The 22,991-nt window shown below is 44.8% G+C and overlaps 1 protein-coding gene and 1 pseudogene across 2 annotated transcripts in view; one reads left to right on the plus strand and one right to left on the minus strand.

Moving 5' to 3' along the window:
* The window catches only part of ADAM19 (ADAM metallopeptidase domain 19), a 97,785-nt gene extending 86,424 nt beyond the window's left edge, over window positions 1-11,361 (minus strand). For both annotated transcript variants that reach the window (XM_017517073.2, XM_017517072.2), the window contains exons 1-3: window positions 11,194-11,361; window positions 6,014-6,099; window positions 107-177 (exon numbers count right to left, since the gene is read on the minus strand). In XM_017517073.2, the coding sequence (XP_017372562.1) occupies window positions 107-177; window positions 6,014-6,099; window positions 11,194-11,287 (251 nt within the window). In that variant the 5' untranslated portion in view covers window positions 11,288-11,361. The remainder of the gene's footprint in view (window positions 1-106; window positions 178-6,013; window positions 6,100-11,193) is intronic.
* A 3,624-nt stretch (window positions 11,362-14,985) lies between these two features.
* Window positions 14,986-15,086, plus strand: LOC119469279 (annotated as a pseudogene).
* The last annotated feature ends 7,905 nt before the right edge of the window (window positions 15,087-22,991 follow it).

The raw sequence follows: 22,991 nt of genomic DNA on the forward strand, positions 1-22,991 counted from the left end.
CGGGGTCAACTCCATTAAGTGCTTCCTTCCAGAACAGCGACACCTGCGTCCGGCATTGACACGGAAGTTATTTGTTTCATTTTAGACAAGGGAGGAGTCCACTTACTCATTCTTCTCCAGGTCCAGGATCAGTTCTCGCCCCTCAGCCATTACCCTGAGCTCAGCTTTGAGTGGATGCTAAAAGCAACAACAAAACAAGGTCAGTTCCTAAAAGCCAGCACCAAGGCGCCCAGGGTTGGGCACAGGCTCTAGCGCAGCGCTCCGACATTGATCCACAGAAGTGAATGAGCAAAGGTCAATAGCATTTCCAGCCCACATGTAAAACGACCTCAATCCCAGAATCACCCAAATCCTTCCCCCATCTGCTTTCTCCCGAAAGGCATAGGAAAGAAACTCCAGGCTGCAATGTGGTGTAAGTGTACGTTATGTGGTGTGGTGAAGGGAAACACTGGAAAACATAGTCTCCAGCAGTAAATGTCCTGCAGAGTCAGCTCTGGATTCAAGCGCCAGCTCTGAAACCTGCAGTTGTGTGAAGTTGGACATGTTGCTGAGCCTCCCCACATCTGTTTCTTCATGTATGATACAGAGATAGTAATAGTCAACTTGATGGGGATCTTGGAAGGATTGAGTGAGATACTGAGCATAAATAATGTATCACAGTGCCTGGCACACGGCAAGCCTTGATATATGTTGCCTATTATCTTGTAAAATACTTGGGGATCCTCTTCATAGTGGGTTCTTATTTTATTTTGTTCGGCCCTCAGTTTAGAAAACCCCAATCATCTCAGAGGAAGCAACTCAGAGATCCTCAGAGTAAGGTTTCATAGGCCAAAAAGTAGATATTTTACACATAAACGTTTGCTAGTGGCCACAGGTGCTACACATCCAGAGTGAATCACTTAAGATATACCAGTGGTTAAAACGCACAAAAAATATGTTCAACATTACTAATAAACCACCTCCTCACCTCCAGAAAAATAAAACTAAAAATAATAAGGTACCTTGAAAAAAATCAAAGTGCCAGAGTTATCTAAAACTAAATCACAATGCACAATGCCCACCGTAAAGTGGGCACTTGCAATCCCTACTGCTGAGAATTTAAACTGACAACAACTCTCTGAAAGATAATGACAGTACGTACCGAGAGTTTAAAACGGTTTTGACTCAGCAGGGCACAGTGGCTCACGCCTATAATCCCAGCACTTTGGGAAGCCTAGGCAGGTGGATCATCTGAGGTCAGGAGTTCGAGACCAGCCTGGCCAACAGGGTGAAACCCCGTCTCTACTAAAAACACAAAAATTAGCTGGGAGTGGTGGTGCAAGCCTGTAGTCCTAGGCACTTGGGAGGCTGAGGCAGAAGAATCGCTTGAACCGGGAGGCGGAGGTTGCAGTGAGCCGTGATGACACTACTGCACTCCAGTGTGGGTGACAGAGCAAGACTCCGTCTCAAAAACACAAGAAACAAAAAAAAGGAATGAATAATGAAATGTAAGCTAACTGTCCTAAATATAACCTGTTAGAGAACACTTAAATAAATGATGACCCATTCATATGACAGAACACTGGATGATCATCAAAAGCAGCGACGTTAAGTAGTTGTTGAATTATTGAGAAAATGTATACAATAATCATTAGTCTTAAAGCCTCAAAATACAACACTGAGTATTTTATTCAAATACACTTTGCAAAGGGAAAAATGTAGAGAGAAGTAAGCCTAAAAGTTACCATAGTTACTCTCGGCAATGGAATCATGAGTTAATTTTTTTTTAGCATCTCTCCATATTTTTATAATTGCTTTCATAGTTTAAGAAAAGAATGTTTATTAATCTCTTTTTACCGTATGATTGTGGAAAATTTCAAAGAAATTTAAAAACCAAGTCGTAATAAACCTCCATACTTCGACAATTCAACTTAAAAGGCTACTGAACTTTTTTCTGAAGAAATAAATTATTTATTTAAAACAAGATATTTACATATTTAAAATACGTAGGGCAGATTCTTTGGGGTGTTTTAAACATAAGCTCTCTACTTTGGGACTAAGGAACTGACAACTTTTTTTTTTTTTGAGGCAAGGTCTTTCTTTGTTGTGCAGGCTGGAGTGCAGTGGCACAATCATGGCTCACTGCAGCCTCAACCTCCCAGGCTCAAGTGATCCTCCCCACCATGCTCCCTGAGTAGCTGGGACCACAGGTGCATGTCACCACACTGGGCTAACATTTTAAATTTTTTTATAAATACTGGGGTATCACCATGTTGCTAAGGCTGACCTTGAACTCCTGGGCTCACGTGATCCTTCCACTTCGGCCTCCCAAAGTGTTGGTATTACAGGTGTGAGCCACCTCATCACCCAGCAGATAAATTGTTGAAGTCCCTTTCAATCCACAAAAGTCATTGCTAGAGTAGAGCTTCTAGCCCTTCTAAGGTTGACCTCAAAGTTTAGTTTTTGAATGTCTGAGAAAGTAGGTCACCTGTTCTGCCACCTCTGGTTAGAGGCCTGCCTCGTCTGAGCACATTCCCCTTCCTCACTGCAAACCCCACTCTGCATTAGGATTTGGGCATTTCTGACACCTTGAGGTCACCAAGGGCTCTGATGAGACCTGAACATTCAGATCGAGGACTCTTGGGCATCCCTGACGATTGCCTAATCAATCTTATTACCTCAATTCAAGAAGGAGCATTTCAAACCCACCGGAGCAGGAAGCTGGGGAGATGTTTGACAAACAACTTTCATTAAGAGATTCACTTCTGTTTGTCATGCCCTGATTCGGCTCTGCCAACACTGGTTGTAGATCCTTTGCCACTTCATGGAGTTTTTGAGCCAGTGCCCTGCCCAATCACACAGAGCATCAGGGAATCCGCCCCAAGTGGGCATTTAAGAAAGATGGCATAGCAATAGAACTATAGCAATTCCCTCATCCAAGAGGTAGGTGACCATGTGACAGCCCCCACAGAAAATGAACACCGCCCCAAACCAAAGCACTGTCACCTCTCCCTCAAAAAGACACAAGCTGCAGCAGGAGTAGTAATCTTTTTTTTTTTTTTTTTTTTTGAGAGAGTTTCGCTGGAGTGCAATGACCTGATCTCAGCTCACTGCAAACTCCGCCTCCTGGGTTCAAGCCATTCTCATGCTAAGCCTCCCGAGTAGCTGAGATTATAGGTATGCACCCCTACACCTGGCCAATTTTTGTATTTCTAGTAGAGATGGGGTTTCTCCATGTTGGCCAGGCTGGTCTTGAACTCCTGACCTCAGGTGATCCACCCATCTCAGCCTCCCAAAGTGCTGGGATTATAGGGCATGAGCCACCATGCCCGGCCAGGAGTAGTAATCTTTATTTTTATGTGGGTGACCCAAAAATAATTCTCTCTATTCTGGAAGGTACTCAGACACTGATATTTAAAAAAGGATGTTCCCTGTTTCCATGGGGCATTTCAAGCAAAACAATGAAACAGCATTTTAAAATCTAGGAAGTTTTTCTGTCCAGCTCTACTGATGAGCTTTTCTGATGTAACTCCACTCTGTACTAAGAAGGGGCACCGTCAACTCTCCTAAGAAGTACAGGGAGCTGACCCACCATTTATACCTCTCCTGAGGGCGGGTTAAAAATCCCTTCTCCTTCAGTCTAAATAGATTTTCAGCTTCATAGGGTATTGGAAACCTGTCCTATATTTGCATCCCCTTTAAGATCTAGTACAATATTTAGTATACAGTAAGTGTTCAGTTAATGTTTAATGAATGTGAGCTTTAAGTCAACGATGAGAAAAAGAGAAGAAAAAAATGTTTAATGAGTAAATTAATTACATAAATGAGAATCAGAGGCCCAAGTGAAATCCAGCCTCTGGTCTCTTTCTCTTTGGCATTCATTCATTTGTTCATTTGACAAATATTTATGGTGCCAGGCACTGTGCTGACTATTCCTACAGAATACAATGACCCATATGCTGGGCAGACAATGGCTGAGAACAAAGACAGGATCCCGTCCTCTGCTTTGTTCTCAGGTTCTTCCTGAGGATGCCCAGCATTCACATCTGGAGAGAACAAAGAAGCCTCTATAAAAAGTAGCAGGTCCATTCCTCAGGCAATATGAATAGGCAGCAATATCCAAGATTGTAATTGTTCAAAGTAATCTGCTCTAGGATGACCATCCATTAATTTGCCGAGAATTTCCCTGAAGATATTTTCAGCCTCTCCTATTTTTTGATGAAATGAATTCCATGTATTTACTGCCTTAAGGACAAAATGTTACTTGCTTTTATTTGTCCTCATCTTTTTCTTTTTTGAGACAAGGTCTTGCACTGTCACTCAGGCTGGAGGACAGTGGTGCAATCATACCTTACTAGAACCTCAAACTCCTGGGATCAGGCGATCCTCCCACCTCGGCCTCCCGAGTAGCTGGGACTACAGACACACTGCTAGGCCTGGGTAATTTTGTTTTATTTCTTTTCCTTCCTTCTCTCCTTCCTTCCTTCCTTCCTTCCTTCCTTCCTTCCTTCCTTCCTTCCTTCCTTCTTTCCCTCCTCCCTCCCTCCCTCTCTCCTTCCCTCCCTCCCTCTCTCCTTCCTTTCTTTCTTTCTTTTGGCAGAGATGGGATCTGAGTATGTTGCCCCAGGCTAGTCTTACACTCCTGGCCTCAAATTATCCTCCTGCCTCAGCCTCCCAAAGTGCTGGGATTCCAGGTGTGAGCCACCACACCTGGCCTGTTGTAAAATTTACACTGTTAGGTTCCCTTGGTAAATCCAAGTTGGAGCCTTTTTGGACATGTCTGCATTACTCTGGCCAGAGCTTCAAGGATCCTGGACATTTATCCTTTCCATCTACCTTTCCAAATTCAACAGCCACAATGTCAGAAGTCTTTCCTGACACATCTATTTCCTGCTGCAATCTTGTCCTATATGTTGCTCAATAAATCACAAAATGTTTTAACCCAAAGAGATCTTAGAAAACAACCCATCTCCCCAGCTTTCTTTTCTCTTTATTCTCTCTAAGCCCTATTTTATAAATGAGTAAAATCTACACTTTAGCAAGTGGTAGATCACAGCTGGTTACTGGCACGCAACAACCCACAACTTCCTTTCTTGCTCTTTCGGGTCTCACTTGAGCTGTAAAAACCAAAACCACAGTGGGGCACAGTGGCTGATGCCTGTAATCCCAACACTTTAGGAGGCCGAAGTGGGTGGATCACTCGAGGTCAGAGTTCAAGACCAGCCTGGGCCACATGGTGAAACCCCGTCTCTATTAAAAATACAAAAATTGGCCTGGCTTGACAGTGCGCACATGTAATCTCAGCTACTCAGGAGGATGAGGCATGAGAATCGCTTGAACCTGGGAGGCGAAGGCTGCAGTGAGCTGAGATCATGCAACTGCACTCCAGCCTGGGCATCAGAATGAGACTCTGACCAAAAAAAAAAAAAACAACAATCAAACAATCAAACAAAAACCAGAACCACAAAAAATATGCTAGATGCACTGGTCCTCTCTGCAAGAACAGGACAATGATTTTTGTTTTCTTCCCAATCTTTTTGATAAAGCCTATGCATTTTCCTGGTGTTCTGGTGAGAAGAACCTACCGGATTTAAGAAACATTCCCCAGTACTAGGTCTCTACCCTGCCTCTTATTAAAATAATTTATATTATTATCCTTTTTCTCTCCAAGTACATTATTCCATCAAGTAAATGAAGTATGTATTATGCAGAGCAGAAATAACAATGACAATATTTAATTAATTCCAATCAAGGGTAAGTGATTCCTGTGACACCAACTCATTTGCACTTAGCTTGTATCACCATTAATGTGAATTTTCATTTCCTCGACTAATAGCATTTGGAAGTGTTCTAGAAGTTTGTCATACAATGAAGGAAAGTCCTGTCTGTGATATCCAAAATGGGCACCCAGAGGATAGAGTGAGCTGGAAATAGAATTAATGGTGATGACTGGGATTCCAAGAAAGTTGAGTAGGTAGCCCAAACCTCTAGTTGCTAACTCCTGCCAATGTAAACGAGAGCTTTTGAGTCTTACCTTTTCTCTCACGGGGCTTTCTGAAGTCTTCCACTGAGGTATTATTAGTTCATGCTGCAGGTGGGGGCTGCCTTCCCCACTTCCTCCTGCCAATACAAGATGCAAAACCATTGGAATCCCAGACCTCTATACCCCAGCTAAGCCACACATGCACTTTCTGTGAGCTGTCCCTGCTCTGGGTCCTTAGAAGACTTGCTGGATTCCGGGCTCTTGGCACTTACTAGGAACCAGGCACTATAGGTGTTGGCGATATTGTGGTAAACAGGGTAAATAAGGTCTCTGTACGAGTTTGCCTTCTAGAGGTGGGAGACAGACGATAAACAAATGTTCTCAGAAGGTGCTAAGTGCCCTGAAGAAGATAAGTTGGGGTCATGGGATAAAGAGACACCTAGCAGGGGGTGCCTATTTCAGACAGGATGATCAGCAAAGACCGCATTTGAGTTCTGAGGGGTCAGAAGAAGGCAGCCATGCAAAAACTTGAGGGAAGAGTGCCCCAGGTAGAGGAAACAGAAAACGCAATGGCTGAGCAGAAGTGAACTTGTCCTGCTGAAGGAACAAGCAGAAGGTAGGGGTAGCTAGTAAATGAAAGAGGAAGTTGGTAAGAGATGTGGTCGGCGAGACAGCCATGGGTCTGATAATGCAGAGAGTACGGAGAGTGTCTGGATTTTCTTATAAATAGACTTGGAAGGCACTGGGTGTTTTAAATACAGAGTAATATGATCTGTGTTAAGTTTAAAAAAGACCACTCTGCCTGCACGGTGGAGAATGGGGGTGGAATGAGGGAGAGCAGAAGCAAGAAGGCCAGGCTAGAGATACGCAGGAGCCCTGGTGAGAGATGATGGTGGGTCAGATTAGAATGACATCAGTGGAGAGGAATGAAGCAGTGCGATTCTGGGCATATTCTGGAGGTCAAGCCCATGAGTATTGCTCTCGTGGAGCTGTAGTTTTCTTGCCTGTAAAATGGAGACATCGATCCTACCTGCCCATCTCACAGCTTTATTGTGGAGAGTCAATATGAAATTGCCCCGTAAGCTGCAGAGCATCACTGCATAACTGGAGCTTCCTAACAGCAAGTTTGCATTTGTATTCTACTTTCTACTTCCCAAATCATTCTCACCACCCAGTTCTCCTTCATATTCAGGGCAACCCTGGGAAGTAGGAACTGGGAGTCCTGTTTTGCAAGAAAGAGAATTTAAACTACAGGAGAGACTTGTTCAGGGCACTGAGAACTCAAACACTGGCTGCAGACCATCTTAATAAAATGGTAATTTCCCAACACCTAAACAGTCTGGTCTCTGTAGTACTCCTGGGAATGGAGCTGAGGACTGCAAAATCTACTCTGTCTAAACTAACCACAGCAATCATACAGAATATGAGTAATACAAAGATGGCCATAGTTGTTCTGTTAGAATGGTGATGATTATGAGTGATGATTAACATTCCCTCCAGATTATCAATATAATGCACTTGCAATCAACATGGGTTTTAAAAATAATCCCACTGGACCAACACCAATTCATCAGATAGGTAAAAATTAGAAGCAATGCATTCATATATTTATCAAATATTTTCTGAGTACTTAACTATGTGCCAAGTATATGCTATGAATATGTGCTTAATATTCATGGAGGAACAAGACAAGCATACAGCCAGGAATGGTGGCTCATACCTGTAATCTCAGCACTTTGGGAGGTCCGAGGTGGGCAGATCACCTGAGGTCAGAAGTTCAAGAACAGCCTGGCCAACATGGTGAAGCCCCGTCTCCACTAAAAATACAAAAATTCACTGGGCGTGGTGGTGCATGCCTGTAATCCCAGCTACTCAGGAGGTTGAGGCACAAGAATTGCTTGAATCTGGGCAGCTGAGATTTCGCCATTGCACTCCAGCCTGAGCAACAGAGCAAGACTCCATCTCAGAAAAAAAAAAAAAAAAAAGAGAAGCATAGTCCTTGCTCTGGTGGCTCTGATGAGTCTAGATTCTTTTAAACAAAAAGGAATTCTATAATATTTAATAGAACATTTAAAGGGGCCGGGTGCGGTGGCTCATGCCTATAATCCCAGCACTTTGGGAGGCCGAGACAGGTAGATCACAAGGTCACGAGATCGAGACCATCCTGGTTAACGTGGTGAAACCCCGTCTCTACTAAAAACACAAAAACTAGCTGGGCATGGTGGCGCACGCCTGTAGTCCCAGTTACTCGGGAGGCTGAGGCAGGAGAATTGCTTGAACCCAGGAGACGGAAGTTGTGGTGAGCCGAGATCGGGCCATTGCACTCCAGCCTGGGAATGAAACGTGAAACTCCGTCTCAAAAAAAAAAGAACATTTAAAAGAATTACTTGTTATATTTATGGTTGTAAAAAAATAATGGAAGCAATCTAAAGTCTCACCAAAAGAGGAACACAGTACATGTTAAGAAAAAGTCTCCAAATCTTGGAAATAAGGCAAAGAGCAAGCAAGATGTCTTCTCAATGTCATATTGGAATATTGTTTAACAAACCCGCCCATGGATTATTACATTAACTTTTCCTTTTTTTTTGAAATGGAGTCTTGCTGTGTCGCCCAAGCTGGAGTGCAGTGGCACGATCTCAGCTTATTGCAACCTCCACCTCCCAGGTTCAAGCCATTCTCCTGTCTCTGCCTCCCAAGTTGCTGGAATTACAGGCAGGAGCCACCATGCCAGGCTAATTTTTGTATTTTTAGTAGAGACAAGGTTTCATGATGTTGGCCAGGCTGATCTGGAACACTGAGATTACAAGTGTGTGCCACTGCGACCGGCCCAGATTATTGCATTATCTATGGGAATGTACCATTGACTTTTTATTTATCATTGATTAAAGACTATACTCTGTGAAGTTATATTAGATAGATAGATAGATAGATTGATTGATTTCTGTCTGAGAGGTGAGTGATTTCAGCACAGTAGAAAGATAACCTGGCTGAGTGCGGTGGCTCACACCTGTAATCCTAGCACTTTGGGAGGCCGAGGTGTAGCACTTTGGGAGGCCGAGGTGGGTGAATTACCTGAGATCAGGAGTTTGACACCAGCTTGGCCAACAGGGTAAAACCCTGTCTCTACTAAAAATACAAAAACTAGTCAGGTGTGATGGCACATGCTTGTAATCCCAGCTACTCAGGAGGCTGAGGCAGGAGAATCACTTGAACGCAGAAGGCAGAGATTGCAGCGAGTCGAGATCACACCACTGCACTCCACCCTGGGCAACAGAGAGAGGCTCTGTCTCAAAGAAAAAAAAAAAGAAAGAAAAGAGAAAAGAGAAGAAAAAGCAAAAAAAGGAAAGGAAAAGAAAAAGAAGAAAAGAAATGATAACCAAGAATTATGGTTTTGCTTCATGGGCATCCACCATTTCTGCATCTGTCCGGGGCCACATGATTTCAACATTCTTTCTCCAATGCCTGTTATCACCCCTTTCTAATGCTCCTTGAATCAGTTTTACTATTCTGTTGGCTACCTCATTAACAAGTTAAATAAATCTTGGCCACATTGGTATAAGTTGTGTGTCTAACTTTTGAAAACTTTGTATAGCGTCATTAAAATCATGTTTTTTGGAGAATTTAATGATGTGGAAAATGCTCATGGTGTGAAGTGAAAAATGCAAGACACAAAACTGTACTTACGGTATGGTTCCAGTTTTATCAATATATATTTATATCCATAGCAACACACAAACAATGGGGAGGGAAAAAATATCAATAGCAACTGTGGATTTGGGAGTTGCAGATCATTTTATTTCTATTACACTTTTCGTTATTTCCCAGATATTCTACAGCGAGAGTTCTTCAAGGACTCAACTCAGAGAAGGCGCCTGTGCTAGGAGCAGTAACTTGGTTTCCTTGTCTTTCTTCATGCTTTTCTCCTGCGCTAAGCACTGGCCCAGGCCTGGTTCTACCCTAGAACCTCCTGTGCCTCAGTTTCCCCTTCAGTACAATAGCTCAAAGAGCGATTCCTGTTTGCCCGCGCCGGATGACCGCTGGACCTCGGCCCCTGGAAGTTCTGAACTGTAGGACGAGCTCAGTCTCCGGGCTTGAGACGGCTTGAGGGGTCCAGCCAGCCCTCCCCCACCCCGCCAGGGCTTGCTTTATTTGAAAATGCTGACTGTTGGTCCCGCAGGCAGCAGTCTGGAGTCAGCCCAGCCGCTCTGCAGCGGTGGAGCCAGGGCTAAGCCTTCTCCGGTCACAATGACAGAACCCGGTCACAATGACAGAACCCGGGCACCGCACCCACCCCCCCGGGGACTATTCCTTCCGAGAAATCTGCAAAGAGCCCCCGAGGGATGGGGTCGGGGAGGGGTTGGTGTCTGGGAAACTAGTTATGAGAAACATGGACATCACCAGGCATCTAAGCTGGAAACATTGAGTCCGACCCCTTCGCTTCACAGAAAGGGAAACTGACGACCAAAGAAGGCGGCTGTCGGGTTGGCGTGGAAAGAGAGCCCTGGCTTCCAGTGCCAGAGCGGACCTCAACCCGTGGCGTGGCCATGGGCAAGTCCTTTCCCTTTTGTGGGCCTCGGTTTCCTCATCTGTGAAATGGGCGTGTTAGACTTGGCCTTCGGTAGGGCTCCTGCCAGCTCACGGCTCCGAAGTGTGCTGCTGGAGATACCCGGCAAGCCACCCCCCAGCCAAGGCTACCACAGCCTCCCGCGGGGATTTTATGTCCTACCCCACCAATGTGGCAGGCACTGAGCCTAGTCCCAGGAAGCCGCTCCCAGGCCACAGGGGCAGGACGCTCGGGATGCTCTCGGCACTCGGGCGCAGGCGAGTGCAGCGGGCGGGAGAGAGAGAGAGACAGAGAGAGAGGCGGAGCGGACACCAGGGACCGTGAGAAAACGGAGGAGGATAAGCCCCGAGAACAGCGGAAAGAGAAGCCAAAAGCAGAAAAACAGAGGAAGCAGAAGGCGAGAGGGGAAGGCACGCCAGTGAGCGGACCGGCCGTTTTCTGGCAGTGCCGGGTTGCCCCGACCTCCGCCACCTCCCAGGGCGCACAACGTGGGAACAAAGCCCCGGCTCCCAGGCTGGGGGCAGGGGGAGCGTAGGCCCCGTGGAGTTTCAGGAGGCGCAGGGGTCGCAGTCCCGGCGCTTGGGACCCGCAGGTCGACTCCCAGGTCTCCCGGCCACCCAGATCTCCGGGCCACGCAGCCTCCATCCCCCCGCGCCTGGCCACTTACTTGTCCATCCAGGCTCCTGCGCCGCCCGCGGCCGGAGGAGCTGCAGGGCGAGCGCCAGCAAGCAGAGCCGGGCGGCGCCTGCGCCCCCTGGCATGGTGGCGGCGGCCCCTCGCGCTCGGTGCTCACACACCCTCGGCCATGCCTGCCCCCGGCCCGGCGGCGGCGGCGGCTCGTCTGGAACCCCCGGCTCGCCCCGCGCCTACCCACCCGGCTCTCCCAGCCCTCGGCAGAGACGCTCCGCCCCACCAGCCCCGCGGGGCTCCGCTAGGAGATGGAGGAGGGGAGGCTCCCGCCCGGAGGGGGCTGGAGGGAGGGGCCGGGGAGGAGCTGGCGGGACTCGGGGGAGCGGGGCTGGCTCAGGTGAGGGAGACCGCAGGGAAGGAAGAATTCGAGCCTAAGGAGGAGGGATTCGTGGTGGACGCTGCCTGGGGAGGGTCAAGGACTTGGGCTTCTAGGAGTTAAACTGGACCCCTCTCCGCACAGCGGCCGGTTTACTGTCCCACACTGTGCCAGACGCCTTGGGTGACACCCAGAGGCGACTCAGCCAGCGCCGTCCCCCAGAGGCCGCCACTCTCTTTGGCAGGCTCAGAAAGAGTTAACCCAACCATCAGGCACAAAGAGCTAAGCGCTATATGGACTTTTTTTTTTTTTTTTTTTTTTTTTTTGGTAGGACACAAATCGAGGAGCCGTTCCTTCTGCCTGGGAGGAGGGAGTGGTGAAGACCAGAGGAATCCCAGAGGAGAAGACTTCTGAGATGGGGAGGGGAGAAATGGAACATCAGGCGGAGGAAACAGCCCAGACATCGCACTGGGACTTGAAAGCTCTTAGGCTGTATGAGGGGAGAAAACCAGAACTGGGGTTGGTTAGGGTTTTGGAGGGAAACACGGGGAGACGAGACAAAAAATAATAACTACTGTTACTTATTGAGGACTTTCTATGTGCTAGAATAAGAAAATCATAATAGCTAAGGCTAATAAAGTGCTAAGTGTCAGACACTGTCTTCAGCACTTTACACATAGTAACTTATTTAATTAATCGAAGAAAAGAACTTATTATTAACCAGGGACTCTGCATACATTATCTCTTTTAATTAGCCCAATGGGGTAGGTACTAGTACTATCCCTGTTTTAGAGATGAGGAAATCAACCTTAAGAGGCTAAACCACTTGCCTCTTATACAGCTAATGTCAGCACCTGGATTCAAACCCACGTCTGTATAACTCCAGAGCCTGATGCAACACACCTTATTTTCCAGGTGGATAAACTGATAATCAGAGAGAAATGACTTGCCTAAGATCCCTTAGCAAGTTTCAGCAAAGCCTAGTTCTAGAAACCCAGCCTCAAACCTTATCCATCTGTTTCTTTTTCTGAGTCTCTTTAGTCAAACCCACGTTGACTGGAGAAGGTGCTGCGTGTTGGAGAGGGCGAGGCACTCCTGGAGATGATGGGTCTATCAAACCCTACTCGTGGGCACCCATGAAGGAAATAAAACCTGTGGTTCTAGACATTAATGTGCTTCAGGATTCCATTAGTCTCCTCCAGCTGCCACAAAATTCGTACCCTTCTGTGAACCCAAAATATCTGAGATAGGACTCACTTAATTTAGAAGGTTGATTTTGCCAAGGTTAAGGATGTGCTCATAACACAGCCTCGGGAGGTCCCAACATGTGCCCAGGGTAGTCGGGGTACAGCTTGCTTTTATAAACTTTGGGGAGACATGAGACATCAATCAGTATGTATAGGATGTTCGTTGGCTCGGTGTTTCCAGGTTATAAGTAGATAAGAAACAAAAAATGTTGCATTCTTTTGAGTCCTTGATCAACCTTCCACTGAATACACAATTTAGTCTAGCTCAGTGAAGCTGCATTTTTACATAAACAATAGGGCAGAAGAAGCAATCGGATATGCATTTGTCTCCAGTGAGCCTCAGAGGGGTGACTTTAAGTTCTGTCTGCCCTTTGTCCACAAGGAATTTCCTTGTGTGAAAATTATGAGGAAGGTATGTAGCTGTTTATCTTTGTAGCTATCACATTTAAGAATAAAATGGTGGCCAGGCACGGTGGCTTATGCCTGTAATTCCAGTTCTTTGGGAGGCAGAGGCGGGCGGATCACCTGAGGTTAGGAGTTCCAGGCCAGCCTGACCAATGTGGCGAAACCCTGTCTCTACTAAAAATACAAAAGAAAATTAGCCAGACGTGGTGGCACACCTGTAATCCCAGCTACTGCGGAGGCTGAGGCAGGAGATTCGCTTGAACCTGGGAAGTGGAGATTGCAGTGAGCCGAGATTACACCACTGCACTCCAGCCTGGGCAACAGAGTGAGACTCCATTTCAAAAAAGAAAAGAAAAGAATAAAATGGGAGGCAGGTTTGCCTGACATTGTTCCCAGCTTGACTTTTCCCTTGGCTTAGTAATTTGGGGGTCCTAAGGTTTATTTTCCTTTCACATCTCTCACATGCAGAATGCATTCACCCCATCCCAGTAGCCCAAACATCTTCTAGAATCAATTCTAACTCTGAAGTGTCATCTAAATTTCATCTATATTAGATATGGCTAAGACTTGAAGTTTGATTCATCCTCAGGCAAAATTCTTCTCAGCTTTCAAATACAATGTGGTAGGACAGGCATAGGACAGAATTACCAGTTCCAAAAGGGAGACACTGAAAAGAAGAACAAGGTGGCATGTCCCCAAAAGTGCAAAACCCAGTAAGGCAAATTCTATCCAGATCTGAAAGCTCTACAATAATCCTCTTGGTTGGATCCTCTGCCCTCCAGGCCCACTGGCTCAGCAATGCCGCTCTCCAGCCCTCGGCAGTGGCCAGCACCACAGCTCTTTGCCACAGCTCCCCACCCCAAGGCACTGGGCAGGGGCAGCCTGGCCTGCTTAAGGAGACCACCCTTTCACTCCCTGCCTCCCCAATGACCCGCTGTGGTGGGAGTGGCAACCCTGATGATCTGTGAATCACTTTTCTTAAAGGATGAAGCAAGCTGTATTGTCTGGTCCTACAGAACAGAATTCTGAAAGCCTTCCTTTGTTCATCCTATCTTTAATTTTTTTTTGGTCTAAACCGGTAATGTCTTTGCTGATTTAAAAAAAAAAATCTCTATTCCTGGCTCATGGGTTATTGTCCAGCCATACCCTTAGTGTCCTCTCCAGAAAACCTTTTTTATTTTTTCCAATATAAATAGGCTGATAATTTGCCAAATCTTCAAGTTCTGTTTCCTTTTTGCTTAGTGAATCCTTCCATTTATCTCCATCCACTCACATTTTATGTAAGTACCGAGAAGCCAGGCCACATCTTTAACACTCTGAAAATCTCTGCAGCTGAATATCTAAGTTCATCACTTGCATTTTCTACTTTCCACAAAACACTAGAACACAGTTGGTGGTGGAGAAAACACAAACTCAAAGTGCTTTTTCCTCTTCTCTCACTCAACACAACAATCAACGGAGAAGACTTCTGTGATCAAAGATGCAGGGGCTTACCCTACACACCAAGCAGCAATTGATTCAGACACTGTCCACCTATAGATAGCATCAGATTCCACAGGTTGAGGGCTCGGTTTCCAAGACTGGGCCCCCTTCAGATACCAGACACAAGTCTAGGCCCTCAGAACTTCTGACTGACTGGCTTCCAGTTGGGGTTCCCAGGATGTCTCTTTGGGTTCAATTAATTTACTAGAGCAGCTCACAGAACGCAGGGAAGCACTTGCTTGCATAAACCCAGCGAGGCCTGTCTCTCCAGATTCTTCTCGGCTTCTCTGTGCAACATTTCTTCCTCAAGAGTGTGGGATGGCTTCCTTCAGCACTACGTCTATTACATTGGAAAGATACAGATTAGCCTGGCCCCTGTGCAAGGATGACATGAAAATTCATAAAGCAGCCCATATTTTCAAAGTAAAAAATAAAGAGTATAGGGCAGGACCCTCTCTACAATGAGAGTCGATGACCCACAGTGAGATTACAGTCCTGCTGTAGGCAGGTGAAAGGAGGACAGAAGTTCAGATTCTGTTTCCTGACACCTGTTTCTGAAGCCTAAAGTACCCTAACATCGTAACAAAGGACTATAACAAGGGCTATGGGAGTTATGAGCCAGGAACCATGGAGAAAACCGATATACACAGATATCATAATATCACAGCAATTCACCTGAGTCCTTTGCCATGTTGTAACTGGTATTGGAGTTCAGAGACCAATATCCCAAAATATGGTACTTTGACACATTAAACTGGAGAAGTCTCATGTTCTCTCTGACCTTTTCTTGCATGCTCCTGTCTCTTAATCCTTTGTCTCTCCCAAAGCACAGGATGAAATTGTTCTCTGAATTTCCCTTATCTGCCTAAAGTCTGGACCTGCCAAAGAAGACAACTGTCTCGGGTGCCTTCTCTGTTTTCATGAACTGCATTCATGTTGCGGGAAGACTGAAGTTTGTCAACATACCTCGACAGACTTTTGTTGAAAACCATTGTCAGCTCTGTGGGCCAAAAGACTCTGTCCGAGGCCATTGTATGTTCTTCAAGCCCACTGAATTCCCCTAAAAATCATTTACTATCGCCCCAAAATCATCCGCACTTCCCTATCTCCCCTTCCCCTAAGAAGTGGGGTATATAAACATCCGTACCCCAGTGGGATATTAGGCACTCTGTGATTCTCTCCCATGCATGCTCATAAATTTGTATGCATTGTCTCCGGTTAATTTGCCTTTTGTGCGTTGATTTTTCAGTGAAACTTCAGAAGGCAAAGGGGAAGTCTTCCCTTAGCCCCTATACAAAAATAACCTTTCCTCCAGTTTCCAATAACATGTTCCTCATTTCCATCGTAGACCTCACTGGAATAGCTCTTAATATTCATATTTCTACTAATATTCTGTTCCTGATGATATATTCGTTCTCTAAGATGACAGAAGTTTTCTCTTCAGCTCTCTTTCTGTCTTCCTGAGCCCTGACCAGAATCTATTATTATAATTATAGGTAAATGTGGTCCATAATTATGGCTATAGTCCTAGAGCCATGAGACTAAAATTCTAGTCCCAGTTTTCTCTTCAACCAGCTCTGTGACTTTCTGGGACTGAGTTTCTGCTGAAAAACTTGGCAACAGGAATGGCTGCCCCCAGTACATCTCACCCAGGAGCTGTGAGGAGCAATTGACATGATGGCAGTGAAATTTCTGTGACAAGTAGAAAATGCTGAAGTGCCATTCCTACCTGACTCTGTAGACAGGTCTCCTTGCAAAAGACATACAAACTCCATACTGGAAGTTCACTTCCATTTGCTGGCACTCAGCTGATCAATATTTAATCAGCATATAGCCCTGAAAATTGGGAGGTCGCTCACAAGACAAAAAGTCCAGTGGTTAATGCATGACCAAGGAGTCACAAAGGTCCCAGTGTAGTCTCATCCCACTCCCCCTCCCCACCTATCCACAGCAACGAGTATGTATACAACTTTGACTCTGTAGAAGCCTCTCCATGTATTTGTAAATAACGTATTTGTTATTTATAAAGAATATTAAGTCTCTACATAATCTTTGAAATATTCATAACATTTAACCTAGCAATTACATTTCTGGGAAACTACCCTTAAAAAATAATCTGCAATGCACACACAGATTTATGGACTAGAATGTTCATAATTGTGTTATTCAATAGTGAAAATATTAGAAACAACCTAAATATTCAACTGTGGAAGAACAGTTCATAAATTATAGAATATCCATATGATGGATGATTATGCACCCACTTAAAATGATGGGAGTTTCTGCTTTGATGGTAGGTGAAAAAAGCAGGGTCCAAAATTACATTTAAGTGTGATCTCAGCTATGTAAATAAAAGACATTTTTAAAAAGACTAGAAGGAACTGTGCCAAAATGTTAGCAGTGGTTACCTCTGCATGGTTAAACTATGAATGACAGGGGTTTTTTTGTGTTAGTTTGTTTTTGTTTTCCTGTTTGTGCTTTCTCTCTCTTTCATTTTGTACAATAATGAAGTACAGTCATGTGTTGCTTAACGACACGGATACATTCTGAGACACATCATTAGGTGATTTCACCATGGGAATATCACAGAATGCACTTACATAAACCTGGATGGCTTAGCCTGCTATACAACTAGGCCATATGGTATAGCCTCTTCCTCCTGGGCTACAAACCTGTACAGCATGCTACTGTACTGAATACTATAGGCAACTGTAACACAAATGTAAGTGTTTATGTATCTAAACATAGAAAGTATAGTGCACTATGACTGGCTATGATGCCACTAGGGGACAGGAATGTTTCAGCCTTATGGGATCATGCATCTGGCCCCTCACTGACTGAAATGTCATTATATGGTGCATAACTGTGTTACCTTAGTCATGGGAGGGTGGGTAAATGTTAAATACAGAAAGGAACACAAAAGGAGAAAGAATTGATCCTCGTATCTAAAACAGAAGAGCCTTACAAACTTGACCTCTGTATGTATGGCTGGCTTTCTCCTCTGATGATGGAAAAACTGAGCCGAAGTTACAGCAACCAGTTCCAGAATGTGGGATTTGAAGTGACACAGGTCACTGTTTAGCTAAAGTATACCATTAATATTACTCTTAGAAAGTGGCCATCCTGCCAGGGGTTAAATCCCTTTTCTGTCCTTTCTTAGCGGTGTGACCTTGGATCACTAAATTTTTCTGTGACATTGTTGTCTTATCTATAAAGGACAATAATAATGACAGCTTTTGTGGGGCTTAAATGGGTACTTAGAATAGCATCCATTACGTAGTAGGCAGTCAATAAATGCTAGCCAGTATGCCCCTCCTTCTACTGCTAATAAGTCCTGAGAGGTGGGGTATTACTTATAATGCCTGGCTTATGCTTTTAGTTGTATAATATGTGAGGGGTCTAATTATATACTTGTTCTCTAATTATTATCAATGATAATGGTCATGTTATCATCCCCTCACCCTAAATTGTGAGCCCCTTGTGAATAGGAGCTGGACCTTGTCCTTCACTCAGCCCCCCAGCATTTGGGAGGCACAATCAATGTTTAATCAAACAAATTAGAAGTTAAACAATTAATAATAATTATCTCATCCTGGCTCAGCACAAATTTCCAAGCCACTCATTGAAGAATCATCTTTGCTGAGTCCCTGCTATGGGAATAATGTTGGATCTGTGATAACTCTGCTTTTGTGAAGCATTTTCTCAGCAATTCACTCTTTTCTTTAAAGGTCTGTTTATTTAGGTATACTTTACATATATTAACATTCTCCATGTGTTACATCTATGGTTCTATGAGTTTTGACAAGCACACACAGTGGAATAACCACTTGCACAGTCAAGATCACACCCAAAAACTTTCCTCCTATCTCTTTGCATTCAACCAGTCCCCTCACTCCTGGAATCACTGGTCTATTTTATGTCCTTCTCAAGTTGCCTTTTGCAGAATACCATGTAAATAGACCCACACAGGATGTAGACTCTGGATATATATTTTTTTCCTTAGCATAGTGCATTTAAGATTCATCTAGGTCATCACATTATCAGTATTTCCTTCCTTTTTATTGTTCAGTCGTACTCCATTGTGTAGACGTATCATTGTCAGTTCAGTCACCAGTGAAGGATATTTGGGTGTTTCAGTTTTTGATGATTATGAATAAAGTCACTACATATATAGGCAGGTTTTATGTGAACGCAGTCTTTCATTTCTGTAGGGTGAAAGCAATTCTACTGGGTATTGTGGTTAAGCATATGTTTAACTTTACAAGAAACTGCAAAAAATATTTTCCAAAGTGGCTGTGCAATTTTGCCTTCCCACAAGCAAGGTATGAAAGTTCCAGTTGCTCTGCATCCTTGTCAGCACTTGGTATTGCCAGTTCTTTTGATTTTAGCCATGGTAATGGATGTGCAGCTGCTTAGCAATTACCTTGCTCTTCAAATACTCCATGAGGTAGCCAGGTAGGATGATTGTATCCATTTTGATGAAAGGAATTAAAGCCTAAGTAGAGTCTTTTAGTTAGGTTTTATGGATATGTTAAAGACTTCAGTCTTATTTCTGTGTGTGTTTTTTTTAAATAATTCACAAGCGAAACCCTGGAAAACTCACAACATTCTTGAAATCACTCATTCAGCAAGTGTTCCTTGAGTACCTGCTATGTGCCCGGCATTTGCTAGAATCTAGAGTCTGAGATAAGGTTTCCACTATAACAATTACAGTAGGGGGAGGGGAGTAAAGGAAAGGAGCTGGTAGGAACTGGCAAGAAACTTAAGCGACCCACTACAGAGGGGGATCAAGTTTCTTCACATGTGACTTGTGTCCTTTGATTTGTCAACATTGGGTACTGTCCTTAACGTGGTGCATAATAACAACTATCATGTATGGAGCACCCTGATTGGTTCCAAGCACAGTGCCTACATCATGTCATTTAATGCCTGTAACAGTCCCATGAAGAGATATTAGGTTAAACCATGAATAAGTGTTGATTTTGTAGGTCAGAAACAGTTAAATATAGATAATGTCATATGGTTCAACTGAATAATGATAGTTACTATTGATTGGACAAGGCTTACAATGTGTCTAGTGCATTATCTCGTTTTATCCTCTCTGGTAGGTACTACTGATACTCCTACTTTTCAGGTGAGGCAACTGAGGCTGGAGGCAATGGTACAACAGGAACTAGAAAATATTCATAAGGTAGCCAGGTTGGAGCCAAAGCCTGGATTCAAACCGCAATGTAACATTAAAGTCACTGTTTCTAACCACAGTGCTACTCTTGATATTACCATAGATGAGCAAACTGAGGCCAAAAGAGGTGATATTGCCAGAGGGGGCCATGGACTGTCATGCCCAAGGTTCATGGGTCATCCCAGCTTCAAACTCCTGGCCAAATAAGTTTTTCTCATTGTCTCCTTGTCACTCTGGAAATTGGCCTGAATTCAGAAGGCCTGTCCTTGGAAACACTTATATCTGAATGACGCCCCCTCAGCTCAAAGAACAGCCAGGAAAGAGGCATCGCACCTGTTTGCTCCCATATGACCCTAATAGAAACTTTTTTAAAAACATTAATAAACTTTATTTTTAGAGAAGCTTTAGGTTCATAGCAAAATTGAGAAGATAGTACAGAGAGTTCCCATATATCTGCTGGCACACATAAACAAAACCTCTCCCCAACTATCTACCTCTCGCACCATAGATCTGTTACAATTGATGAACTTATATCTACACATCATAACCCCAAATTCATAGTTTACCTTTGAATTTCAATAAATGTATGCCATGTATCCACCATTACAGTGACATATGGAATAGTTTCACTGCCCTCAAAATCCTCTGTGCTCTGTCTATTCATTCCTTCCTCCCCACTAATTCTTGGCCACTACTAATCCTTTTTACTGTCTTCACAGTTTTGCCTTTTCCAGAATGCATACAGCTGGAATCATACAGCATGAAGCCCTTTCAGACTGGCTTCTTTCACTTAGTCATTGGCATCTAAGTCTCCTCCATGTCTTTCATGGCTTGATAGATTACTTGTTTATTCAATTTTCTATACATACTGCAGTTTATATATGAATTCCCCTACTAAAGATGCTTCCAAGCTTTTGGCAATTATGAATAAAGCTATATTATGAATAAACATTAGTGTGCAGATTCTTGTGTGGATGTAAGTTTTCAATTCATTTAGGTAACTACCAAGGAGCCTGATTGCTGGATGGTAAAATAAGATATGTTTAGTTGTATAATAAACTACCAGACTTTGGTGGGGCACGGTGGCTCACGTCTGTAATCCCAGCACTTTGGGAGGCCTAGGTGGGTGGATAACCTGAGGTTGGGAGTTCGAGACCAGCCTGGCCAACATGGTGAAACCCCGTATTTACTAAAAGTACAAAAATTAGCCACGGGTGGTGGTGCATACCTGTAATTTCAGCTACGCAGGAGGCTGAGGCAGGAGAATTGCTTGAACCTGGGTGGCTGAGGTTGCAGTGAGCTATCATGCCACTACGCTCTAGCCTGGCAACAGAGCAAGACTCCATCTCAAAAAAATAAAAATAGAAGCTACTAAGGAGAGGACCTAAGATGGCCAACTAGGAACAGCTCAGGATTGCAGCTCCCAGTGAAAGCGCAGAGGGTGAGTGGACGCCGCATTTCCAGATGGACTTTTATTGCCCGCAGACCAGGAGATTCCCAGGCGGAGGAGCCCCACAGGTCACCAGAGCAGCTGTTTTGGCCTGTGAGGCTGTTTTGGCCGGCGCGTCTGCTTTGCCAGTGCCCTGGCGCAGCAGTTCTCCATAAAAAATACACTGGTCCGGGTGCCCTTTTAGCTGGCGATTGGAGACCTGAGAAGGCAGATTGCCCATTCATCTGATTTAAAAAGGAACTGAAACAGGGAGCCAGGCCAGCAGATTCCTGGGCAAAAAACTGCCACAAATCTCAGCACCGCTGTTTCAGCCAGAGCAGTGAGTTGCCGCACGGGAAACCACACAGGTCCCGGCGCCTTTTCAACAGGCGACTGAAACACCTGGGTGAGTCAACCATTCAACTAAAAAAAAAAACAAAAAAACAGACTCTGAGTCAGGGAGTCAGGTAATCAGACTCGGCTGGACCCACCCCAACAACAACAACAAAAAAATAGCAATTGAAAACGCTCTGGGTTGAGAGTTTCACAGCAAGCACAGGTGAACCCGGGATGGTCCAGCTCTGTGGGGGAGGGGCGTCCGCCATTACCAAGACACTCCACCACTATGGAGGTAGTCCACCATCGCTGAGGCAGCCCACCATTGCTGAGGCAACCTGCCATTACAGAGAGAGTCCACCATTACAGAGGTGGGCCACCATTGCTGAGGCAGTTCTAACTACACCAGTATAAACAGGACTTCAGGGAAGATCACATGGCAGCTGGATGGAGCCCACAGCAGCTCAGCAAAGCCTCTGCAGGCAGACAGTGACTAGGCTGCCTCCTCGCTGGGAAGGGCAGCCCTGAAAAAAAAAAAGGCAGCAGCACAACGGAAACTCATAAATAAAGCCCCAAATCCCTGGGACAGAGCACCCGAGGAAAAAAAAAAAAGGAGTTTATGAGTTCTTTGCAGCAGACCTAAACGTACCTGCCCAGCAACTCTGAATGAACAACAGAGCTCACAGCTCATCACTTGAGCTCCAATAAAGGACAGACTGTCTTCTCAAGCAGCTCCCTGACCCCCCTAATGTCCAAAGAATCGCCTCATAAAGGAGAGAACAGACTGACATTTGGCGGGTATCCTTCTGGGACAAAGATAGCAGAAGAAGAAACTGGTAATAACCCTTACTGTTCTGCAACTGCTGCAGGTGATCCCCAGGCAAGCAGGGCCTGGAGTGGACCTCAGCAGACCTACAGCAGAGGGGCCAGACTGTCAGAAGGAAAACCAAGAAACAGAAATAACTTCATCATCCACAAACTGGAAGTTCACCCAGAGACCCAATCTGAAAGTCAGCAACTACAAAGACGACAGGGGGTTAAATCCACAAAGATGGGAGGAAGTCAGCGCAAAAAGGATGAAAACACCCGAAACCAGAACACCTCTCCTCCTACAAGGGATCACAACTCCTCACCAGCAAAGGAACAAGTCTGGATGGAGAATGAGTGGGATGAAATGACAGAATCAGACTTCAGAAGGTGGGTAATAAGAAACATCTGTGAGCTAAAAGAACATGTTCTAACCCAATGCAAAGAAACTAAGAACCTTGAAAAAAGATTTGATGAAATGCTAACGAGAATGGACAAAATAGAGAGGAATATAAGTGAATTGATGGAGCTGAAAAACCCAACACGAGAACTTCGTGAAGCATGCACAAGT

This window comes from Cebus imitator, unplaced genomic scaffold (genome assembly GCF_001604975.1).
Source record: "Cebus imitator isolate Cc_AM_T3 unplaced genomic scaffold, Cebus_imitator-1.0 Scaffold616, whole genome shotgun sequence".
In the NCBI taxonomy this organism is placed as follows: domain Eukaryota; kingdom Metazoa; phylum Chordata; class Mammalia; order Primates; family Cebidae; genus Cebus; species Cebus imitator.